At 29.6% G+C, this 22,249-nt stretch overlaps 1 protein-coding gene across 11 annotated transcripts in view; it reads right to left on the bottom strand.

The window, feature by feature from the left end:
• Positions 1-22,249, bottom strand: part of LOC142330054 (Golgi-specific brefeldin A-resistance guanine nucleotide exchange factor 1-like) — a 60,072-nt gene that overhangs the window by 15,850 nt on the left and 21,973 nt on the right. For 4 of the 11 annotated variants that reach the window (XR_012757659.1, XR_012757663.1, XR_012757664.1 and 1 more), the window contains 4 exons: positions 14,321-14,387; positions 11,927-12,277; positions 8,575-8,655; positions 4,673-4,738 (listed from right to left, as the gene is read on the bottom strand). Coding sequence is in view for 1 of the 11 variants with exons in the window: in XM_075375084.1 (XP_075231199.1) it covers positions 14,321-14,387 (67 nt within the window). In the remaining 10 variants the exon portion in view is untranslated. Of the gene's footprint in view, positions 1-4,672; positions 4,739-8,574; positions 8,656-9,775; positions 10,061-11,926; positions 12,278-14,005; positions 14,284-14,320; positions 14,388-22,249 lie in introns of those variants that run through there. The other 7 variants (XM_075375081.1, XR_012757661.1, XR_012757660.1 and 4 more) reach the window with 7 other exon arrangements.

Raw genomic sequence — 22,249 nt, 5'->3', positions numbered from 1 at the left:
CATGGGGGAATATATATATATATATATATATATATATATAAACATATATATATATATATATATATATATATGTTATGTTCTACTTTGCCAATGGGTGCTGCTACCTAGCGAGGGCTAGAGTCCCCATGGCAAGCTTGGTCAGGCGATCTGATTACGCCATGTCCTATGTCATAATGCCGCAGGGAGTGGTCATTATGAGGTAGCGACTAATTTATTTCATTCAAGCTCGAATCTGATCCAAGGCAGTCACGTCATACTCTTAGTCCGGATGAACTTCACTCTTTGTTCGGATGAACATTAGATTAGCTTTAATGTTGTATTTAATTTTATATGTCAAGTTATATGTTATGTTACAATTCATTTCATTAACTGTCAAGACAACAATTCATTAAACCATTATTCAGCAAGCAACAAGGCACTGTCTTCATTGATCACCTATGAACATACAGTCCAACCCCGTTCTAAAATCTACCACAACATGTTAACGGTCTTCAGGCGAGATCGTTCATAACAATATATATATATATATATATATATATTTATATTGTTATAATAAATATCTCCTTTTTGCTTATTTCAATTTTTATATCAAAACGGCCCTTACTTAAACAAAACATGCTGTGTGTAAGTGTGTAAGTGTGTGTGTGTGTATGTGTATGAAGCATGTTAACAACAAAACTGTGCAACAACACTATGCTTTATATACGAGGTCTGTAAATAAAGTAATGAACTAGTATTTATTGGCAGCCTCAGTGGCAACACTGTAAAGTTACTAGTAAACATATGGTTATATGAACAGCTGATTTATATTAGGTATTAATATTTTTAGTCTACTGTTGCCACATGAGATGTAAACAAACTTTTCGTGAAACGAGTTTTTGTTGTGCATTATAAAAATGAGTGATACTAATTATGAGCAACGATGTGCAATCAAGTTTTGTGTTAAACTTGGTGAGAATGCTACTGAAACTTTTTCAAAATTGAAAAGGGCCTATGGAGATGACACACTGTCACGAGCCCAAGTTTTTTGATGGTTTAAAGAATTTTCAAATGGCCAGGAGTAAGGACAATCCACACTCTGGAAGACCGTTAACGTCAAAAAGTGATAACAATGCTGAGTGAATCAGACTTTATACAGTACAACCTGCAATTAACTGTGAAAATGGTTGCAGAACAATTGAATTTGAACCATACCAAATCCATCAAATTTTGACAAACAAATTGGACATGAAAAACTTTTGTGCAAAATTGGTCCCAAAAAACCTCACTGTTGAACAGAAAAACAAAAGGATGGAAGTGTGTTGCGATCTTCTAGAGCGAATTGAAACTGGTCCGGATTTTCTATGGACAAAATGTTATTATTGATGATGAATCTTGGATATTTGAGTATGAACCAGAAACAAATTGCCAGAGCAAGGAGTGGCACACTTCAAACTTATCACGTCTCAAAAAAGTAAAAATGAGCAACTCAGAAATCAAAACCATGCTAATTTGTTTCTTCAGTAGTAATGGCATTGTCTATAAAGAGTTTTTGCCTACAGATCAGACTGTAAATCAATATGTTTACCGAGAAATTCTTGAAAGATTGCAGAAAAGAGTTGCCCACATGAAACCAGCCTTCAAATACAACTGGATGCTGCATCATGACATGCACTTTGTCACACTGCACTCTTAAAAACTAAAAAAATTCAAAACAAAACCTCTCAGCAAAAACAATTTTCTTGACAGAGTTCTGGGATTCTAAACACATGAATGAGACTACCTGGATAGCTGATTGCTTATAAATTCTGTGCAGTACATAGAGGCGTTAAAACTCTTAAATAGGTGTTCATTTAACAATCCACATGGATTGCTGAACATTCATTAGACTGAAACTTGAAAGTAATTTTGAAACTTGTTAATTAGAGGGGTAATAAGAAAATTCATTTTACTATGTAACTGAAAAATGCAGTGAGGTTGTAGATCAAGGAAAGATTGCCAGCATTCTTCATTGACAGAATGAGAAAACTGGTTCACAACTGGAAGAAATGTGTACGTGTAAATGGTGACTAAGTAGAAAAATAAATGTAAATTTTTGTAAAACATAAGATTTAGCAGGAAGTAAAATGTAATTCTATATCATATTGTTTCATTTAACTATCTCTAAACATTTGTGAGTTATGAGCGACTGTACATTACATTTCAGCCTTGTGTACGGCAGACAAGAAAACGTTTTTCATCAAAATGTTGGAAGTAATCTGAAAATTAACTTACCACATGCAAAGAAAATGTATGTATTTAAATAAAAAACCGAATCATTAGATTCAATACAATAGCAAACCATCAATAAAACCTGCCAGGAAAATTCCAAGAAATTGGAATCACCAGGGGTCAAACACGATTGTAGCAAAAATTTATTTTATATGTATGAAAATATCTGAGTCGGGTATCACATTTATAAACATTCTTTCAACTTCTACTTTACTGAATAACCAAAAACCATATCTGAAAAACAATTCTCAAGCCTAATAAAAACAAAACAACAAAATATCCCTCAATTTTTGGCATACCCATATTCTCACTGTAAGTTTAGGTAATAGGTATAGTTTTTATTTTTACAATTAGTTACAGGTTGATGGTGGTGAGATCACACCACCCTAGCCAATGTTAACCCTTGATATTTCCAGAGAAGACTTTAAATCAGATCCTTCAGGTTATAATTTCTATTACAGGTTTATTTATCACACTTTATAATAATAAAACAAGTCATTCAAATATGGATTTATTACAAACTGTTTCATTATTGATTTCAACCTTTTGATGAAAGTGTGATTTAATTCAAGGTTCAGCTTAATAATTGAACGATATCCTTAAAAAAATAAATTATAGTGTTTTATTACATTCTATAAAAGTCTGATGGTAAAAATTGAAGAATAATTGATATAGTTTTGTATAATAAAAGGAATATTGCTACAGAGATATAGAAAGAATAACTTTACTATTTATCCACCCTATCTATATACAAAATTTGAGAAAGATCTATGACAATAACCATTTCTACTGAAAAAAAAATATGAATTTATTATACACATCCTATTTTCAAAAAAAAATCTAGCTACTTTTTTACTTAGATGTTGGATAAATTACTTAAATAATAATTAATTACTTATGTTGGATAAGTACTTGTTACACAGACGCAAATAAATGGTTGATGTTTTATTTATTTGTCGCAGTAGGAAAAGAAATCTATTTTTTTACAAATTTTTAAATAGATTTTATTCCTTCAAAAAAATTATACATATATAGCAAAATATTATATAAAGGGAATATTAGTGACATAGTTTGATGATATTATTGAATTTGATATTTTAATGTTTTTGTAAATATCAGTGAACAACACAGTACACTAACAGTAACATATAACAATATAACTCGTTAGTTAATACTACACTCTTACCCTCTTCAATGCATCTGATAAAATTTTGTACAACTTCAGTCCGGTACAATATTTTTAAGTTTTTAATTAAACCCTGATCCAGGGGCTGAAGTTTTGATGTCGTATTTGCCGATAAAAATTGTAATTTGACCCATTTGTAAACTTTTAGCAACATTTCCTGCCTTTTATTTTAAAAGTGGATCACCAAAGTTATGCTTTTGTCTGGCTCTGTTTGAACCAGCAACCAAACACTTTTCATCAGGAAAATCAGCTTCTCTTTTTGCTTGTGTTGACTTGTTTAAAAAACCTCTCTGTCTCATTCTTTGAAATTGTGAATAAAATACTAGACTGGATGTTAAACTAAACAACAATGTCCTGTCCTTTTTTCCTCTTTCCCCTGTGTTCACTGCTTGAATTAATTTAAATTTATCTTTGATAGTTAAATGTTGACCTTTCTTTTAGCACTTAATGCACTATACTTAACTCCAATAAACTGTACACTCACACAACTGAGAATATGCTACATTGACAGTTGTCAGCAGCAATCAACAAGTTACAATATGTTTGTTTACCGGAACAGGATTCCAGATAGCAAGCTTTATAGCAAGAACTTTGAGATAGAGAGGTAAGGTTTGTATAAAAAAAGTAAAGCTGTGTAAAGTTTAAATTTAAACATAGTTTTTTGTGTTATAGAGGTAATCATTTGATCACCTTAACTTGTAGAGGTACAATTTCCCACAATAATTTTTTCACGTTACCCATGGACTTTTTTTTTAAGTAAGGCAGGTTTTTTTGAGGGAAACAAAAAACAAAATCGCATTATCAAGATTTGTTACCAGGAGTTGACTGTATATTCATTACTTTAAATTATCAGTGTAGAGTAACTCATCAACAAATAGATACTTGTTCACTTTTTTTTTTTATAATAATATTTATAAATATTGTAGAGTTGGTGTGAATTATAAGTATTTAAAATGGTTTTAATATTTTAAATATTAAATAAGATGTATTCTTAATAGAAGCTGAATAATGGAATAGTAAGTGATCAAACAGTATATTTATTTTATACTTTGTTTGTTAATTTTATAATATGCTTTGTTGCTATCAACATGCTTTGTTAATATACCCTCAAAATTATTAACAAAATTCAACTTGAAACAACATCAATAAAAGGTGCTAAATAAATTAGTAACCTTTTAAGTAATCATTGATAAATTCTCTTTTTTCAAAATAATAAAAAAAAAATTAATAACTTACCTTTATGAATATAATCTGTCAAAAGTGTTGGAACAGTAGGACTGTCTTCATTGATCGCCTTTAAAACTGAAATTAAAAATAAACAAAAAATTATGTAAATAACATTTTTTTTTATAAGCATACAAAATAATATTTATTTCATTTAAAAACAAGATAAGGGACCTTGGACCTTTAATTATCTCAATGAGGGTTTCCTTAATTTAATTTTATATATATATATATATATATATATATATATATATATATATATATAAAATAGGAATACGTATAATTGGAATTTCTGTAGTATGTATATCAAGGTAACCTTTCCATCGAAATATGGTGTGGAATGAGACCGGATTTTTTAAAACTGTTTCAAATTATGGCTTGTGATACGTTATACCAAGCTTGAGTCATAAATCTGTTAGCTCTAAAACTGTCATTTGGAATTCTTTTTTTTGTCCATGTTCTCAATAATTTTAAAAGCATTAATGAACTTTAATGTTATGTAATTCTGTAATGACCTTTAAAACTGTGAATAACCTCCTTATCCATCAGCTGCAGTTTTGCTGTAGTATTAGGTGGTAAAAACACAAGATTTATATTTTTTTAAATTGTGCAGTGATGGGTGAGCGGGGCAAATATCGATCAATAATAAAATTTTCCTGTTTTTTTTTTTGCAATTCCAATCCCATTTACGAATTTCTTGTACAAAAATTATTGAAGTCATCCATACTTTAGCCTGACCTTTGACTGTTTTCCACCAATACATTTTTCACCTTTAAATTTAAAAGTTTTGTCACGGGTTAATTTATAAAACAAGCCGGTTACATCAATATTAAAAATTTCCTCTTCATTATAACCCAATTTAAAAAGTAGCCAATTATCATTCACACAACTGCTCACAATTGAACTGTGTATGCTACGTTTTAGTCTATGTTTTTGCAAGCATTTGAATTTGATAATCCTCGTTCTAGTTCTTATATAACTTGGATTTTATCACTCACAGATAGTTGTTTCCTTTTGACGCCTGAGATCATTCATTACAAATGAACCGGCGTTAATAGAATACCACTTTTTTAAAAATATACTGTACAGTTTTTTTTTAGCAAGAAACACTAAAATGAAAATACATTCACTGGCGCGACTACAGTTTTACTGCACAGTATTTGGAAACTGGGTATCCGATCGATCACTTTAACGCGCAATACTGTTTGTTTAACTTATTCTATGGTATAGTACTGTATTGTTAAACTGAAAATTATGACTACTGAATTTACTGGTGGGGATAGGACAGGTAAAATTTATCTTTAACCACGCTCCTCTTCAAACTTTCACTTAAATCGTTTAAAATACGCCATAGAGTTTGATGAACCTGTTTGGATGGTTTTCATGGATCATTGTTTGGCCCCAGTCTTTCCTGGAATTTTGCAAACAGAAAACCCAGGAAATTAAAATAACTACCAACCTTTGTAATACCTCAATGGAATTTATACTGTATGTACTGTACTTGAATTGTACATACTGTATAACGTCTTGTTACAAACCTTTCGTTCACCCTCAGACCTGAGTTGAACAGGCCTAAGATAAAATGTCACATCCTTACATATAAATCGTAAATGTACATTTTGTTAATGAAGAAATCTCAAACCCTTGCATTGAGATTATTTGGTTAACTTTTTTTGAATTGCAGTATTTTAAGAAATGAAAATACTTGTAATAACAAAGTTTATAATGCATCAATAACTTGCTAAAAGCAAATTAATTTAACATTTATGAGGTAGAAAACAAACAAATCTCAGAATTTTGTACGTTACAACTAAGTTCTTGTTACAAGTGAGCTTGTTATTCAAGGGTTCCACTATTTTTAAAATAAATAGTAACTAAAAAAACCTACATAAATAAATGAAAGTTATTATAAACAAAAAACAAAATTAATTGTTAAAGAATGAGATCAATTAAAATTTAATCTTTTTTCTGTTCAGCCTCTGGAACCACTATAAGGAATCATTACTTCAGGGATGAATGAGGATGATATGTATGAATATAAATGAAGTGTAGTCTTGTACAGTCTCAAGTCGACTATTCCTAAGATGTGTATACGTCTCATTTTTACCATATTTTATTATACTATCTACACATTTTTCAAATAACAAAAAATTCTTACAAAACATCTACTAAACTTAAATAAAGTAATGATAAATATAAAGTGAAGCTATTTATATAGAGTATGCCATTACATTTTCATGGTAACAGACAAAATTTTATAACTTCTGGATAGATTATATATAATACATCTTTCATGACAGAAAGATTACTGGTGCAGTAATTTGATCCTTTACACTGTCTATCATCGTCTTGCCTTAATGTACATAAAGCATCTGAAGAATAAGTTAAACTACTCAGGATTCCTTTCTCTCAGAATAGTAATGTTCACTGTATAGTGTAGCATGATGGCATTAGTTGTTGGGACTGAATACCAATGCATTTTGATTGGCTTAGTAAATTCACAGTTAACAGAAGAATGTAACCACTTTTTATCTAATCAGTCTCGCATAGAATTGTTGAGAATGGCTATGCCATTTTTCAGAGATTACAGATTTCTTAAAAAAATGTCAAGTGAAATTGTTTAGTTATGGTAATAGACCTTTCTGTAATAGTAAACGACATGAAAACCTACAATAAAATAAAGTTGTATATGTATTCCAAAAGAATGGAAGATGTGGCAGGACAAAGAAAATACTAATTCGGTTCATAGAGAAAACCATCATAAATATTATTTGTAATATATCTCATTAGCTAATTCAGAACTATTACTCCAGAAGATGGTGGGCCTTGCAATGGTTTTTTTGTTATTACCACTAACTGAAGAATAGTTTATAATTTATTAGGTAAAAAATTTCAGTACAGTAAATACTATTGAACATTTTTTTATTACTTTAAGATATGTTTCTAGTAGAGAAACATAGTGAATTTTTTGAATAAATTATTTAAAAAAAAAATTAAAACCAGTGTGTCGGTGCATTGACACACTACAGAAGTGTAACTTCTTTACGCAACATTATATGACTTATTAATGATACAAAATAACATACACACAATAAAATTTTTTATTGATAAGAAATTTGAACTAGCAATGAAATACACGTATAAAAAAAAAATGCGCATATACAAATTAACTGTGTATAAAGTAAGAGCGAGTGTGTGTTTACACAACTCGCGTGTTAGTATCGATCTATCTATAGTTAGTATTGATACATACAACTAGTGTATGACGTTTTTTCGTGACACTCTTTTTATTTCAGTTGACTCCCCATCCTGAAGCCTGCATTAAGAAGCTTTGCTTCAATAATAATTATTTTAGATAAATAAATTATTTTAATAAATCTTTTAATGAGACAAACTGCGTGAAATGGACAAACATAAGTTTTACAATTGCATAAATAAATCAAAATCAAAACAAAAAAATTAGTTTCATGAATTTCTATTGAGTTTTAACCAATGTTTTTTAGTTGAATAATGAGCAAAGAATATAAACTTGATTACTACTATTAAATCATTATCATAATAGAGAGAAAATTCACTTTACAATTGTTATTGACATCAATAGAGGGAAAAATATCTGAGAATACAATAAATATTATTTCATTGAAAAAACATTTAATATATGACCTGGAGCAGCATCAAATTTAAATAAAAACATTTTCAAATCTACAGATTTGAGTTTCTTCCTAAAAATTCTCAGGACATAAAATTAATGATAATTTTTATAATATTACTGAGAAAGAGGTTACATAATATAATCACAAGCGTTACTTTTAAATGTTTACAAAATGTTTGAATTAAGCATAAATATAATTAAATCAATATTAATCATAACAATTATTATTTTAATTTATAATAATATTTAAATTAATACTTACTTTTAATAAGAACTTGTAAAGCCTGGTTGTTCAATGGGCCACTATCCAAATGGTATGTTATGGAATTACAGTGGTGAGATACTGCAATGTGACCCAAGTAAATCCATAAATTAAATTCAAAACAATAAAACATACATACATTTTTTTTATCTTATTTTATCAGTACATAAGACAAAAAAAAAGCCTCTGGCTTTACAATAGATCTATTTACTTAAGTTTATTACATTTACTGAAAGTCACTGCACTGAAGTTGGCTATTAAAATAAAACTATAAATCTTTCTGGTATAAAAAAAAGAACAAATTGACCTACCAAAAATGGTCTGATCTTAAATTTACTGGTCAGTCTGGTATAAGTGACTTTTAATCAATCAGACTTTAACGAATGTATATTTCCTCAGGTAAATGCAAGATAATCGGGGAAGTATCATCCTCATTATTAATAATCTATCATAAAGTTTTAGTCATGTTCTTGGTAATTTTTTTTATTACACAGCACACATATATTGTATCCTGATAAAGAAGTGTTATTAAAATTAAACCTTATCAAACTTGGACACCATTTTAAAAAAGAACTGGTTCAATATTTTTACTTAAACAAAAACAAATGTATATATTTAGATTACAGAAAGCAATCAGATAATGTTGATCTACCTGCACAAAATTAAATTTAAAGTTAAATTTTCACAAGAAAAAACCTTCATTTCTATAAATTTTGACTAGTTCGCTTTCATCCATAATTAACATTAGAGGACAAACTTATTGTATACAAACAATACCAGGACTTTTCCTGGTATCTTTGAAAATCTTGGTGCCTAAGACAGCAACCTCTAAACGGTCAATCACAAAATCTATACAAACATTTACAAATGTACGAATAAGTTAACTGAAATCAAATAGGGTAAAAATCATAAATGCAATCTAGGATTGATAATCGATTCATAATCGAACAGTACCTTCTGTTTTCAGTACAAAGAATTCTGAATGAAAATGTCAGAAGTGATTTATAATGCCAGAACTGTGGCAGCTTCTGTACAAGTTCAATCAACAGCCTGTAGTACATCACAAGATTCTCCTTTAGTGTTTTGGACAGGATACTTCACCCACTAGTTTATGATGATACACAATCAATTATCATTTTAAAATTAAATCATGTTAATTTTAACTGTGTCTATTAATTAAACTGCTCTTTGATATGCTTACATGTGATAATGAGGCAGACTAGATCTCAGCTCAGGAAATTAAGAACAACCATGAGTCGATGTTCCCCAAAGTACTTCTATTAATGTAGGGTGAAATACCACTAAAAGTTGTTTTAATCTGTAACTTCCAGTTATCTCAACACAAACGCACTTGCTAGAAATTTTAATTAACTCTGAGAAATAATAAGTGAAAATCACCATCTAAGGTTACTTTATAAAAATATTTCTAATGTGGCTCATAGTACTGGGAATTCCTTCTACAGTACAGATGTAGTCATAGTCATTACTGGATGATACATTATTCTGTAGCGTGGTAAGTTCTATACTACTTGGCAAGTCACTATGAGTATTGTGATGGAAGGCCATTAATTTTTTGCAATGACTCAGTGAATGGTCTGTAATCAGTTAAGGTAGATGCTCAATAAGTCCAACAGTTTAACCAAAGTCCATTCATATATAAATTCCTCTGTACTGTTACATTATATTTAAATTTTATTAAATAAACCACCTAGTACAGAATATTGAATCAAATCTTACCTTAGTTTTATCTCAATATTCTGTACTTGATGGTTTAATAGCATAAATATATATATATAAAATCAGGGTTCACTCAAATTTTTAAAACGTGATTTTTCCTGACTCGCTGACTATTTTCAGAATCTTTCCTGATTCTGAACAACACTCAAAATAGTTTATAACTGAAAAGTTTATTTCAAAAACCTGTTATGTGGAATGATACTTATATGGAATGTAATGAATTTCTGAAATAGACAATTCAATTATGATTTTTCAACTCGGAAATTCAAAAACTGGTGATATTTACAATATCATCAATACAAAATTTCAATGTAATATGAAAAAATATCTCTCAATAGAAGTATTGTAACTTTATTCACAAAAATAATTGGGAATGGAGAATAAAAGTCCTAAAATATTTCTCTGTAAAAATGTTTAAATACTCATTCTCTAGCTGATTCTAAAATACTCAACTTGACTCAAAAACTTCAAGTACTTAATCATTGTGCAAATTGTTATACATATTTGAAATTTGTTGCATATGTAAAATTTTGCATATAATTTTCAAATAATGAATGGCAAACGCCATTCTTTCAATGTGGGTATTCTTTCCACTTTCTTTAAAAATTTTCCACAATCAGAGCATGTTATTTCTTGGTTTAATTGTTTTTTCTTCTTTTTGATTATGCTGTGATTGTATTAACTTTTGCACGAGTGTGCCCAGGCAACAATTATTTGTGGTTGTTAACTTGTAAATTTTTCTATTAATTACTTGTACATTATAATCATATCGTGTTTTTTATTTTGGCTCGAACAATTATTTATCAGACCAGATATTAAGTTTATTTATATCATCTTGCAAATATTTCCCTGCTCATTTTAAGAAGCATGATGATATTTCATTTCCCTACACCCTCCAGTGGTTTCATCATAATCGTGCAAAATGAATCTGCTGTTTTTGGATCATCATTGTGAAATTTAATGTCCATAGCTTTCAGAGATAAATTGATTGTTTGTCATAAAGGAACGGGATAGGCAAGAGTTTCTGTAAATCCACCATTAAAAGAGCATTTTTCCATCAATTCCTGTCTTTAGCTTTCAGTTTATAGCATTAATCAGCCTCGTCCAAATGAGTGTTTTTTTTTTGTAACAAAGAAGCTCTTTCTTCCAGTTGTCTCTTTAATTGACAAATTATACTCTTTGTTGAAAACTTTAAGGGAAAGCCATTTTTTGCCACCTCATTACTTGATTTCCATTTTGATCACACGCATATGTATAAGAAAAACAACTGTATGTATATTTAATCTACACCCACGATATTTTTTTTGTATTCTATCTTGACTATAATGGCTCTCGTAAGCTGGGTATTTGTCTTATGAGCTTTTATTGCTTCAATAATATAGTTTGTGGTATTTTATTCGATGGTGCATGTTTGCCTTTATCACATGACATCATACTGCTTTCAGAAAACGTTTTCAAAACTATCTTCCCCACCGGCATACTTATTCGTAGAGTACTTAAAAACATAGACTGACAGAAATGTATTTTTTTATTTAAAAATGAGAATTTATACAGGGCGTTTCATAATGTTCTTACGAGTTACAAATATTCAGTACAAAAAAAGTATTTCACTAACCTAAATGTAAGTTGTACGAGGTGATGCATGAACTCAAACAGTTTTTGTTAAACTGTATAAATGTTCGATATGCGCTCCTCTGGTGACACGGCACACGTCAACACGAAAGTCTAGCTCTTGCCAAACTCGTTCGAACATATCATTTTCGATAGAGTTGATATCGTACGGCATCAGCGGGATAAACACCTTATCTTTCACATAACCCCAGGAAAGAAATCACGTGGCGTGAGGTTGGTGGCCACAGAATAATGTGTTGGCCTTCTTCAGACGCGCGTCCTATCCAGCGCCGAGGTTCAGTGTAATTCCAATATTATGATCACATGTAGAGGTGGTATAAATTCTACAAGATGTCTATTGGACCAAACAAAAAAAGAATTTCTTACCTTTATGAGACAGATGTCAGAATGACCAACATGCATGGTTACAAAAAAAAATTGAGTAGTAGGATATTTGCAAATGAAAAATATTATGAATATATATATATATAATGTTTATGAAAAAGGAAGTTTTCTGTTAACTTGCAAGAGAAATTTAATTGAATCTAGAGTCAATATGTTCATTTGTAAAATACAGAATTAAATTTCCAACAAAAATGTATAATGAACATGTCTGATAGTCAATGATCACTGATGCAGTGTTCTCTGAAATTTTGGTAATTTTTAATTTGGAATTAATACGGTAAGAATATGTTTGGAATCGGCTAAATTTCACACTTTTAGTTAAAATCAATAATTCTGTTTTATGCTTTAATAATTAAATTTGTTAATTTGGGATTAATTGTTTACATCTATATCTACAATAATGTAACAGAGTCAACATTTTTTATATTAAAAATAACATTATTTAAAATGGTTATTTAAAAATTTTTTGGTTAATAATCTAGTAGAAAGTTTTCAGTATCTGGACTAGATCAAACACCAAAGCTGCAATTATCAAGGGCAAGTATTTAAATGCTTTATTTTAAATACAATTAAAAACTGTACAATGTAATAATAATAATAATTCAAAGTATTCAAAATTAAAGTAACAATAAAATCATTATAAAATTTGTTTCATAGCAACCATTCAAAAATGTTGAAAATAGAAGACATGAGTACGCAATCGGAGAAATATAGAAAATAAATTCGAAGACGCAGCAACTGACAGTTGATAGTAGCACTGTATAATTACATTATATTCTGTAACATTTTACATTTTGGACACTGAATCTAAAATAATACTTTATTTTGATTTACAAATTTTTCTTCGGATATTTTAAGTTTTTTTTGAGATAATATTTTTTTGTATTATTACATAGAAAGATTTAAAAAGTTTATTTATGTTAAGTTATTTCATGTAACCAGTAACATTTTTTTAAAAAACAAAATTTATTTTATTATGCTTTCAAAATTTATACATATAGAAAGTCGTTCTATATTGAATATATCTTCCAAATACAAGATTTATAAATATTGTTATGGGTATATATTAACAGTGTGAGTTTGATAACGAAACTTTGTCGCGTGTTCATTCTGATGAAGTGAGTGCAAGACTAAAGAAAAATTACATAAAAAACAAAGGCTTCAACATACCGGTATGAATTCTGAGGAATTCATACCGGTAATAATGTTTACATATGCAAAATACTATACTCTATCTTCTCCTTCCCCAAGTAATGCATCAAAGAGCTGCTGATTAGGAAACTCAGGTACTTCAGCCAGTTTTTATTCAAGTATCTTATGTGAATATAAGTAAAAACTGTACCCTGTAAGTAATAATAATAATTCAAAGAATTCAAGATTAAATTAACAATAATATCATTATAAAATCTGTTTCATAGCAACCATTCAAAAGTTTTAAAACACTTTTAAAAATTTTGAAAATAGAAATCATGAGTACATAATCTGAAGAAATATGGAAAATAAATTGTAATATCTAATATAATTCTAATATGGAAAATAAATTCTTGATAGAAACATATAATTAGATTATATTTTCCAACATTTTAAATTACAGACAATGAATCTAAAATAAGGTAAGTTTAAAAATCCTTAATATATAGAAATATTTAATATATCAAACAATTTTACCCATACATACTTAGCCAACCACATCTAAAGAGATGATAGTACCCCGTGACATCACATCTGAGCTGCAGGGAACAGGTGAAAATAATCTCATTTGAACTGTTCAATTTTTAGAATGACTTGCATCCATGCTTTTTCATAGATAAGAACACCCTTAATGAGTCTCCTGCATTTTTTATTTTAAATATTACTCCATAGCTTCTTCAGCATTATAAAACAAACTTCTGATACTATTATGGTTTTAAGTTCTACAAATTCTGTCTGTAAATTCCCTAGCTATCCCAAATCACTGTAACTATAAATTTTTTTTTTCCACCACTGCATTTACCTGGTCTTGCAATGAATGTGCACAACTTTCAAGATGATGCTTGAACTCTTCTACATTCACTCGTTTCCTAAAAAATACAATCATTTTCAAAATTTGTATAAATAGTTCATTTTGCATCATGTTCAACATTTTGAAAGAATTTATCAATCTCTATGTTTTGTTTCCCTGTAATAATTTACATATCCACCCTCTTGGAATTTTTGACACTGATCTTTCAGTGATGTTATTCATAACATAATTACCCTAAAAACAACATAATCATCTATGGATTTCTGTGCCCTACTTGCAAAAGTAATCTCATCACATACCTCACAGTCGGGAGTACAATGATTGTTTCCAATTTTCCAATGAATTTCTCAAAATGAATGAGGCCTTACTAGTAATTCAAGGTAATTATTTTCTCCAAGTGCATCGTTCTACAATATTATTAATTGCAATATTACCTTCATTACGGAAAATTAATATTGAGAAGGAAATTTAATTATATACAAATACATTTATTGTTGCGCTTAAAAGAAAATAGCCATGTAAGAAACTAAACTGTCATTAGAAAATTTAATTTTTGTTAATGCTACTAAATGATAACTGCTTAATTTGCTGTAAACAGATGAGTTACAAAATATAATTAATTCAATGACAAAACAAATAATTGTTAGGATATAAACAAATCGAATTCCAGATTTTAATGTAAATTAACTTTTCTTTCTTTTCTTTTTCCTGTTTAGCCTCCGGTAACTACCGTTTAGATAATTCTTCAGAGGATGATATGTATGAGTGTAAATGAAGTGTAGTCTTGTACATTCTCAGTTCGACCGTACCTGAGATGTGTGGTTAATTGTAACCCAACCACCCAAGAACACCGGTATCCACGATCTAGTATTCAAATCCATGTAAAAATATCTGGCTTTACTAGGACTTGAACGCTGTAACTCTCGACTTCCAAATCAGCTGATTTGGGAAGACGCGTTAACCACTAGACCAACCCGGTGGGTTAACTGCATGGCAACCTAGATCTCACAGATATCACTCACTCTTTTAGACTTTTTTGCTCGGGTTTTATTACGAGAAAAGTTTGAGATCTGGATGATTTAAAACAAAAAATTGCTGAAGGACCTGCAATATGGTTTAATAATGCTGCAGATGCTCCTAAACACCTACCAAGAGTTACATTATCATCCAGATGTCTGCCAAGCTACAAAAGGTGCATACATTTAAGTTGAATAACCTATACTAAAATATGGAGACTTGCTGTTTATTTTTTTTAAAAAATTATTAAATTACATAACCTGGTTCTCTTAATATAAGCTGTACACTCTCATATTGTACAATTACTTACTCTTAGACCAGACACCGTATAGATATAATCTAGTATATATATAATGCTTTTAAATATTATTAATGACAATTTTTACGAAATAACAGCAAAAAGATAAAATTTAATGTTTTAATGTAAACAGGTGAAGAATTATTAAAAAATATCACTGAAGATGGGCTTAGGCCTGAAAACATTTTAAGCATAAAAAAGTAAAGGTAAGAGTGTTCCCTAATTCTGTATTTTGCAGAGACTGAAAAAAATATATGATATATTTAATTTTTTTAAAATCAATTCTTTTAAGAATCATACTTCTCTGTACTACATACAAATATATTTCTTTTAATAGATCAACCAAAGTACAGAATAAATAAAGTAGGATGACTTACCTTATTCCACTATATATGCAGGAGAACTTTCATGATTTACTCGCATCAGCTGCATTATACATTCATCTCAAATTACATTACAAACTTAGTAAAATATAATAACACATCATGCACTTATTTATTTTATTTAAAATTTAAAACCTTTAATCTTTTTACTTTAAACTTCTATTCAGTTAATAAAAAAATAAAACAAAATTTAAAAATATGAAAAATTAATTAAAATTAAAAATTAAATTATAAGAATATGATGTCAAGGCATAAAGCCAAATTAAAATAATTTTAAGTAAAGTAATCATGCATGGTGCCCATTTAACTGAACTTACTTTACTATACTGATTGAAATATATTAACTTATGCATCACTACCAAAATAGACAGTGGAGCCATCTACTGCAGCTTTCAAAATACTGTCATGCTCATATTCTGTCTGATGGTTGATCATATTAAATTTATTTTTATGTCTATATATATATATATATACATAAAATCAATCATTCATCCATTACATAAAAAAGGGGATAAAACTAATCCAGAAAACTACAGAGGCATATCTCTCCTGGATTGCACATACAAAAACCTGTCGAGAATCATATACAACCGATTGCAAAGACCAACATGAACTGGAACTTGGGGAATACCAAGGGGGATTTAGGCCATGGAGAGGTTGCCCGGAGCAAATAATATCCCTAAAACTTATGATGGACTTATATAAAAGACGGAAAAAACAACTAATAATCACCTTCGTCAACTTTAAAAGGGCCTATGATTGTATACACCGACCATCCATGCTGAATATTCTGAGAAACCTGGGCTTCACCCTAAACTCGTAAACATGATAAAATTAACTTTAACCAATACCCACTCCAGAGTGAAATTCAGAGGTGAACTCTCTCAACCCTTCTACATAAAAACTGGATTGAGGCAAGGAGATGGCCTATCACCACTCCTTTTTAACTGCGCCCTCGAATTTGTCATGAGAAAATGGTATGAAATAAATCCCAAAAATATAAAAATGGGTACTAAGAAAAACTCCATCACACTAAATTGCCTAGGATTTGCAGATGACCTCGCTCTTTTAGCAAATAATATTCAAGAAGCCAAAACACAAATCATGAGCCTTCAAAATCTAGCACAAAAGATAGGGCTTCATATCTCTTTCGAAAAAACTGAACTAATGGCCATAGATCCTATGGTAATAGAGCGCATTACGGTAAACAATCAGAAAATTAAAATAGTAAAACAATTTAAATATCTAGGGGAAATAATAACTTATAATTTAAATGAAAAAGTGACATGGCAAAACAGGACAAATAAAATGATTAAATCCCAAAAATTAACTTGGTTAACATATAACAAAAAATGCCTTTCTGCTAAAACAAAACTTAAACATTATAAAACTGTAGTACAGCCAGAAGTCACCTATGGAAGCGACACCCTTTTCAAAATCACTCAGAAAAACCGAATTGAAAAAATTCTGAAAATAGAGAGGAGAATTGTCAGAACGTGTATCAATAAAAAACACCAAAAAGAAGGCCGATGGTGGATTGTGCCAAATGAGGTGGTGTATCAAGAAATAGAGCCTGTTACTGATAGTATGCGGGAAAAAAGAATCTCTTTCTTTGGTCATCTCGTAAGGACACCGGAAACAAGACTGTCAAGAAATATCATTGAAAAGCACTGGTTCCAAAAGCTAGAAGTAGGATGGATCAAAGAAATTAGAGAAGATATGAAAGAATTGGGAATTTCCCTGACCGACCTACAGAATAAAACTGGAAAAATTACAAAGCTAAAAGACAAAAGCATTAGATTTAAACAAAAGACAGACAAACGACAAAATACAACGAAGAGGGTGTTTATGGATGAAGAAAAGAAAGCAAGATCTGAATGGATGAAGAAATACTGGGCGGCTCGGAAGAGTAAAATAACATGCTTTTCTCAGACAAGATCCAACTAAAATTGACTTAAGTGGTCCCATGTTGGCCGTAAAAGCATAATAATAATATAGTAATATAGCATATAATAATATAGTATCTTTTTAAAATGTCAAATCCCTTACTATTTGTAATCATATTTTTTTAATTTCCAGTATTTTTAAATTTGTCCTAATATCAGATAATACTGTATGTTTATTCTAAATCAGATAGATGATCAGACACATTAGAGAAACCCAGTTTACCTTTTTTATAATTTCTAAAATATTCTTAGACCAATTAAGGCTAAGAAGCCTTAAATGATCTAGTGGTCTTTCATATATAAATATGGTCACAACCATTACAGCCAATTTTATAAATACGACTCAAATTATATAAATCAGATAATCATGTTTATTACGTATTGGGTGTTTTATTATGTGGTTATTTGTCTGGTACGCGAGTTTAAATTTATTACTATCATAAGTATTTGTGATATGTTAACTATTTTATCAGTATATACATATTTTAAATATAGACTGTCAACTTTTTGTGTGCTGTTTAATGTTATTAAATGTGTATTACTTTTAATTTTTAACATTATTTATTATATATATTATCTACTAAAAAATTATCATAACCATTATATACGGCAATTTGTTTTATAACACCTATTTCTTTATTTAATTTACTTTTATTTTCATTATACTTTGCAAAATTAATTGCTCTATTCACCATGCTTAAGTACTAATTTTGTGTGACCATGGCTGATTTGAAGATTTATGTATAGTGGTTTTGTTAGATATGGGTTTCCTAAATACATTGATTATTTTCATTATTAATTTCAATATTAAAATCTAAATAATTAAATCTTTTATTATCAATTTTAAAGGTAAATTTCAATCCACTATAATAGGAATTTAATTTGTTCAATATGAATAAATGCTCGTTACATATAACTGGATTATACACTACAAAAATATCATCAGTATATCTAGTCCATAATAAAATACCACGCATATGAGTTATCCTGTAAACAACTTTACTTTCAAACGCCTGTAAATAAACCTCAGATAAAATAGATGACAAAGGAAAACCCATCAGTAGCGTTTTCCTGGGTGTAATATTTGTCATCAAATTTAAAATAATTCTGTTTGCACATATTTCTTGTAATAACAATAATATTTTCAACAAATAAGGGATCCTCATGATTTTGTATTAATTTATTTTTTATTATGATAATAGTGTTTTCTATGGGTACACTAGGATACATATATTACAAATATCACAGCTAACCATCTTAGTTTTATCACTAATTATTAAGTTTTTTAATTTATTTACTAATTTGTATCCATTTTTTACATTATATTTATAACCTAAATTTATTTGGTTTCAAAGTATTCTATAAATTATTTTTGGGACAATGTAAGAAGCAGCGGTTTTGAAGTTAATTAAAGGTTACATAGGTACACCTGGTTTGTGAATTTTTCGTAGTCCAGTTAATATAGGAGGTGCACATGGTTCATAAGGGTACAACATAGTGTGATATGTTAAATTATTTTTACGATTGAAAATGTTACATGAGGTATTATTTTATCATTAAACGTTTAGTAATTTTTAGAAATTTTTTAGTAGGGTCCTTTCCTTTCTTTCCTTTTCCTGTTTAGCCTCCGATAATTACTTTTTAGATAATACTTCAGAGGAGGAATGATGATGATATATATGAGTGTAAAAGAAGTGTAGTCTAGTACAGTCTCAGTTCGACCATTCCTGAGATGTGTGGTTAATTGAAACCCAACCACCAAAGAACACTGGTGTCTAGTATTCAAATAGTGGAATAAGCTAAGTTATCCTACTTCATTTATTCTGTACTTTGGTGATCTAATAAAATAAATAAATAAATATATATATATATATACTATGATGATCTAGTATTCAAATCCGTGTAAAAATAACTGACTTTACTAGGACTTGAATGCTGGAAGTATCGACTTTCAAATCAGCTGATTTGGGAAGAAATGTTCACCGCTAGACCAAACCGGTGGGTTAGTAGGGTCCTTTATTACCTTGAAATCATTCTCCATTATATATTGTTCCATCAAATTTTTATGTTTATCAAAATATATGGTGATCGGCATATTAGTTTTATCTGATTTCAAAATGATATTATTATTATTATTAATTTTTCATATTTTTAAATTTTGTTTTAATTTCTAATTTAACTGAATAAAAGTTTAAAATAAAATAAATAAATGCATGATGATATTACATTTTATGAAGTTTGTAATGCAATCTGAAATGAACATATAATACAGCTGATGATGCGAGTAAATTGTGAAAGCGCTCCTGAATATATAGTGGAATAAGCTAAGTCATCCTAGTTTATTTATTCTGTACTTTGGTGAACTAATAAAATAAATAAATAAATATATATATATATATATATACTATGATCAAACTAAGAAAATATTATTTATAATAAATAATAATATAATTTTTCTCCCCTATATGAATCATGAGACCTTGCCAATGGTGAGTGCTCCGTGATACAGAGTAGCTGCACCAAAGGTGCAACCATATTGGTGAGGTATCTGTTTAGAAGCAGACAAAGGAATGATTCGTGAAAGAGGGTAGCAGCTCTTTCAGTAGTTACGAACATAGGTCAGGAGGACTTAAACGACCATAACAACATTACTCAATCTTTTGAGTACTGCGTAGCTTAAAGCAATGAAAAACTACAGCTGCTTTTTTTCTAAGAAAATATAATTCTCTACATTTTTATGTAACAAAGATGGAGGTGCCTTCCTAGGTAAAATATCCCAGAGATAAACTAGTCCCCCATTCGGATCTCCAGGTGGGGACTACGAAGGAAGGGGTCACCAGAAAATTAAAAAATAACATTCTACGAGTCTGAGTGTGAAATGTTACAGGTCTAAAAAAGGTTGTTAGATTATAAAATTTACAGAGGGAAATGGATAGGTTAAATGTAGATGCAGTAGGAATTAGCGAGGTTCAATGAGAAGAGGAAAACGACTTTTGATCAGGTGATTTTAGAATAATTAACTCAGCTTCAAATAAAGGGCAGGCAGGATTAAATTTTGTAATGAACAAGAAGATAAAGAAGAGAGTAGAGTATTTCAAAATGCATAGTGATAGAATCATTGCAGTAAGGATAAAATCAAAACCTAAGCCGATTATTGTTAACGTCTACATGCCTACAAGTGCCCATGATGATGATAAGGTACAGTATGTATACGAAGAAATTGACGAAGCAATTAAACATATAAAAGGGGGTGAAAATTTAATAATAGTTGGAGATTGGAATGCAAGCATTGGAAAAGGCAAGGAAGGAAATATTGTGGGTGAATATAGGCTGGGCAAAAGGAATGAAGAGGGGACTGACTTATAGAGTTTTGCATAAAGTATAATTTAGTAATTGCCAACACCCAGTTTAAAAATCATAGAAGAATATACATATGGAAAAAGCCAGGTGATTCTGCAACGTATCAGATAGATTATATCATGGTTAAGCAAGGATTTAGAAATCAACTCGTCGACTGCAAAGCTTATCCTGTAGCAGACATTGATAGCAACCATACTTTAGTGGTAATAAAATGTAGACTGTGGTTTAAAAACTTGAAGAAAAGGTGCCAGATGAATCGGTAGAATTTAGAGAAACTTGAGGAAGGTAAAGAAGATTATTGAGGAGGATATCGCAAGAGGTCTGAGTAAAAAGATAAGGTAGAAAATAAAGAAGAATGGGAGAATGTTAAAAAGGAAATTCTTAAATCAGCAGAAGCAAACTTAGGCAGAACAAAGAGAACTGGTAGAAAACCTTGGATATCAGAGGATATATTGCAGCTGATGCATGAACATAGAGAATATAAGGATGCTAGTGATGAAGAAAGTAAAAGGAACTATTGACAATTAAGAAATACTATAAACAGAAAGTGCAAACTAGTGAAAGAGTGGAAAGAGAAATGATCATTGGTAAGATAGACGGAGCATACAGGAAAGTTAGGAAACTTTTAGGGCACATAAAAACTAAAGAGAGGATACTGGTGTACTTTGGTTGTTTGGATTCAGTCAACCACATGTCTCAGGAACGGTTGGTCCAAGCCTGTACAAGACTACTCTTTGTTTACATATCATCGTCATTTATGACGATGATATGATTTATTAAATGATATGATTTATTAAATGATTTATCATCATTTGAGTCATGGTGAACTAAATGATGATAACAGAAGGATGTAAATATGCATATCTATTTATATTTTTCTCAAAATAATAAAATAGATATCAAAAAACATAAAAAA

The sequence above is a fragment of the Lycorma delicatula genome, chromosome 9 (genome assembly GCF_047948215.1).
Source record: "Lycorma delicatula isolate Av1 chromosome 9, ASM4794821v1, whole genome shotgun sequence".
In the NCBI taxonomy this organism is placed as follows: Eukaryota; Metazoa; Arthropoda; class Insecta; order Hemiptera; family Fulgoridae; genus Lycorma; species Lycorma delicatula.
This window is presented reverse-complemented; position numbering and strand designations above follow the sequence as displayed.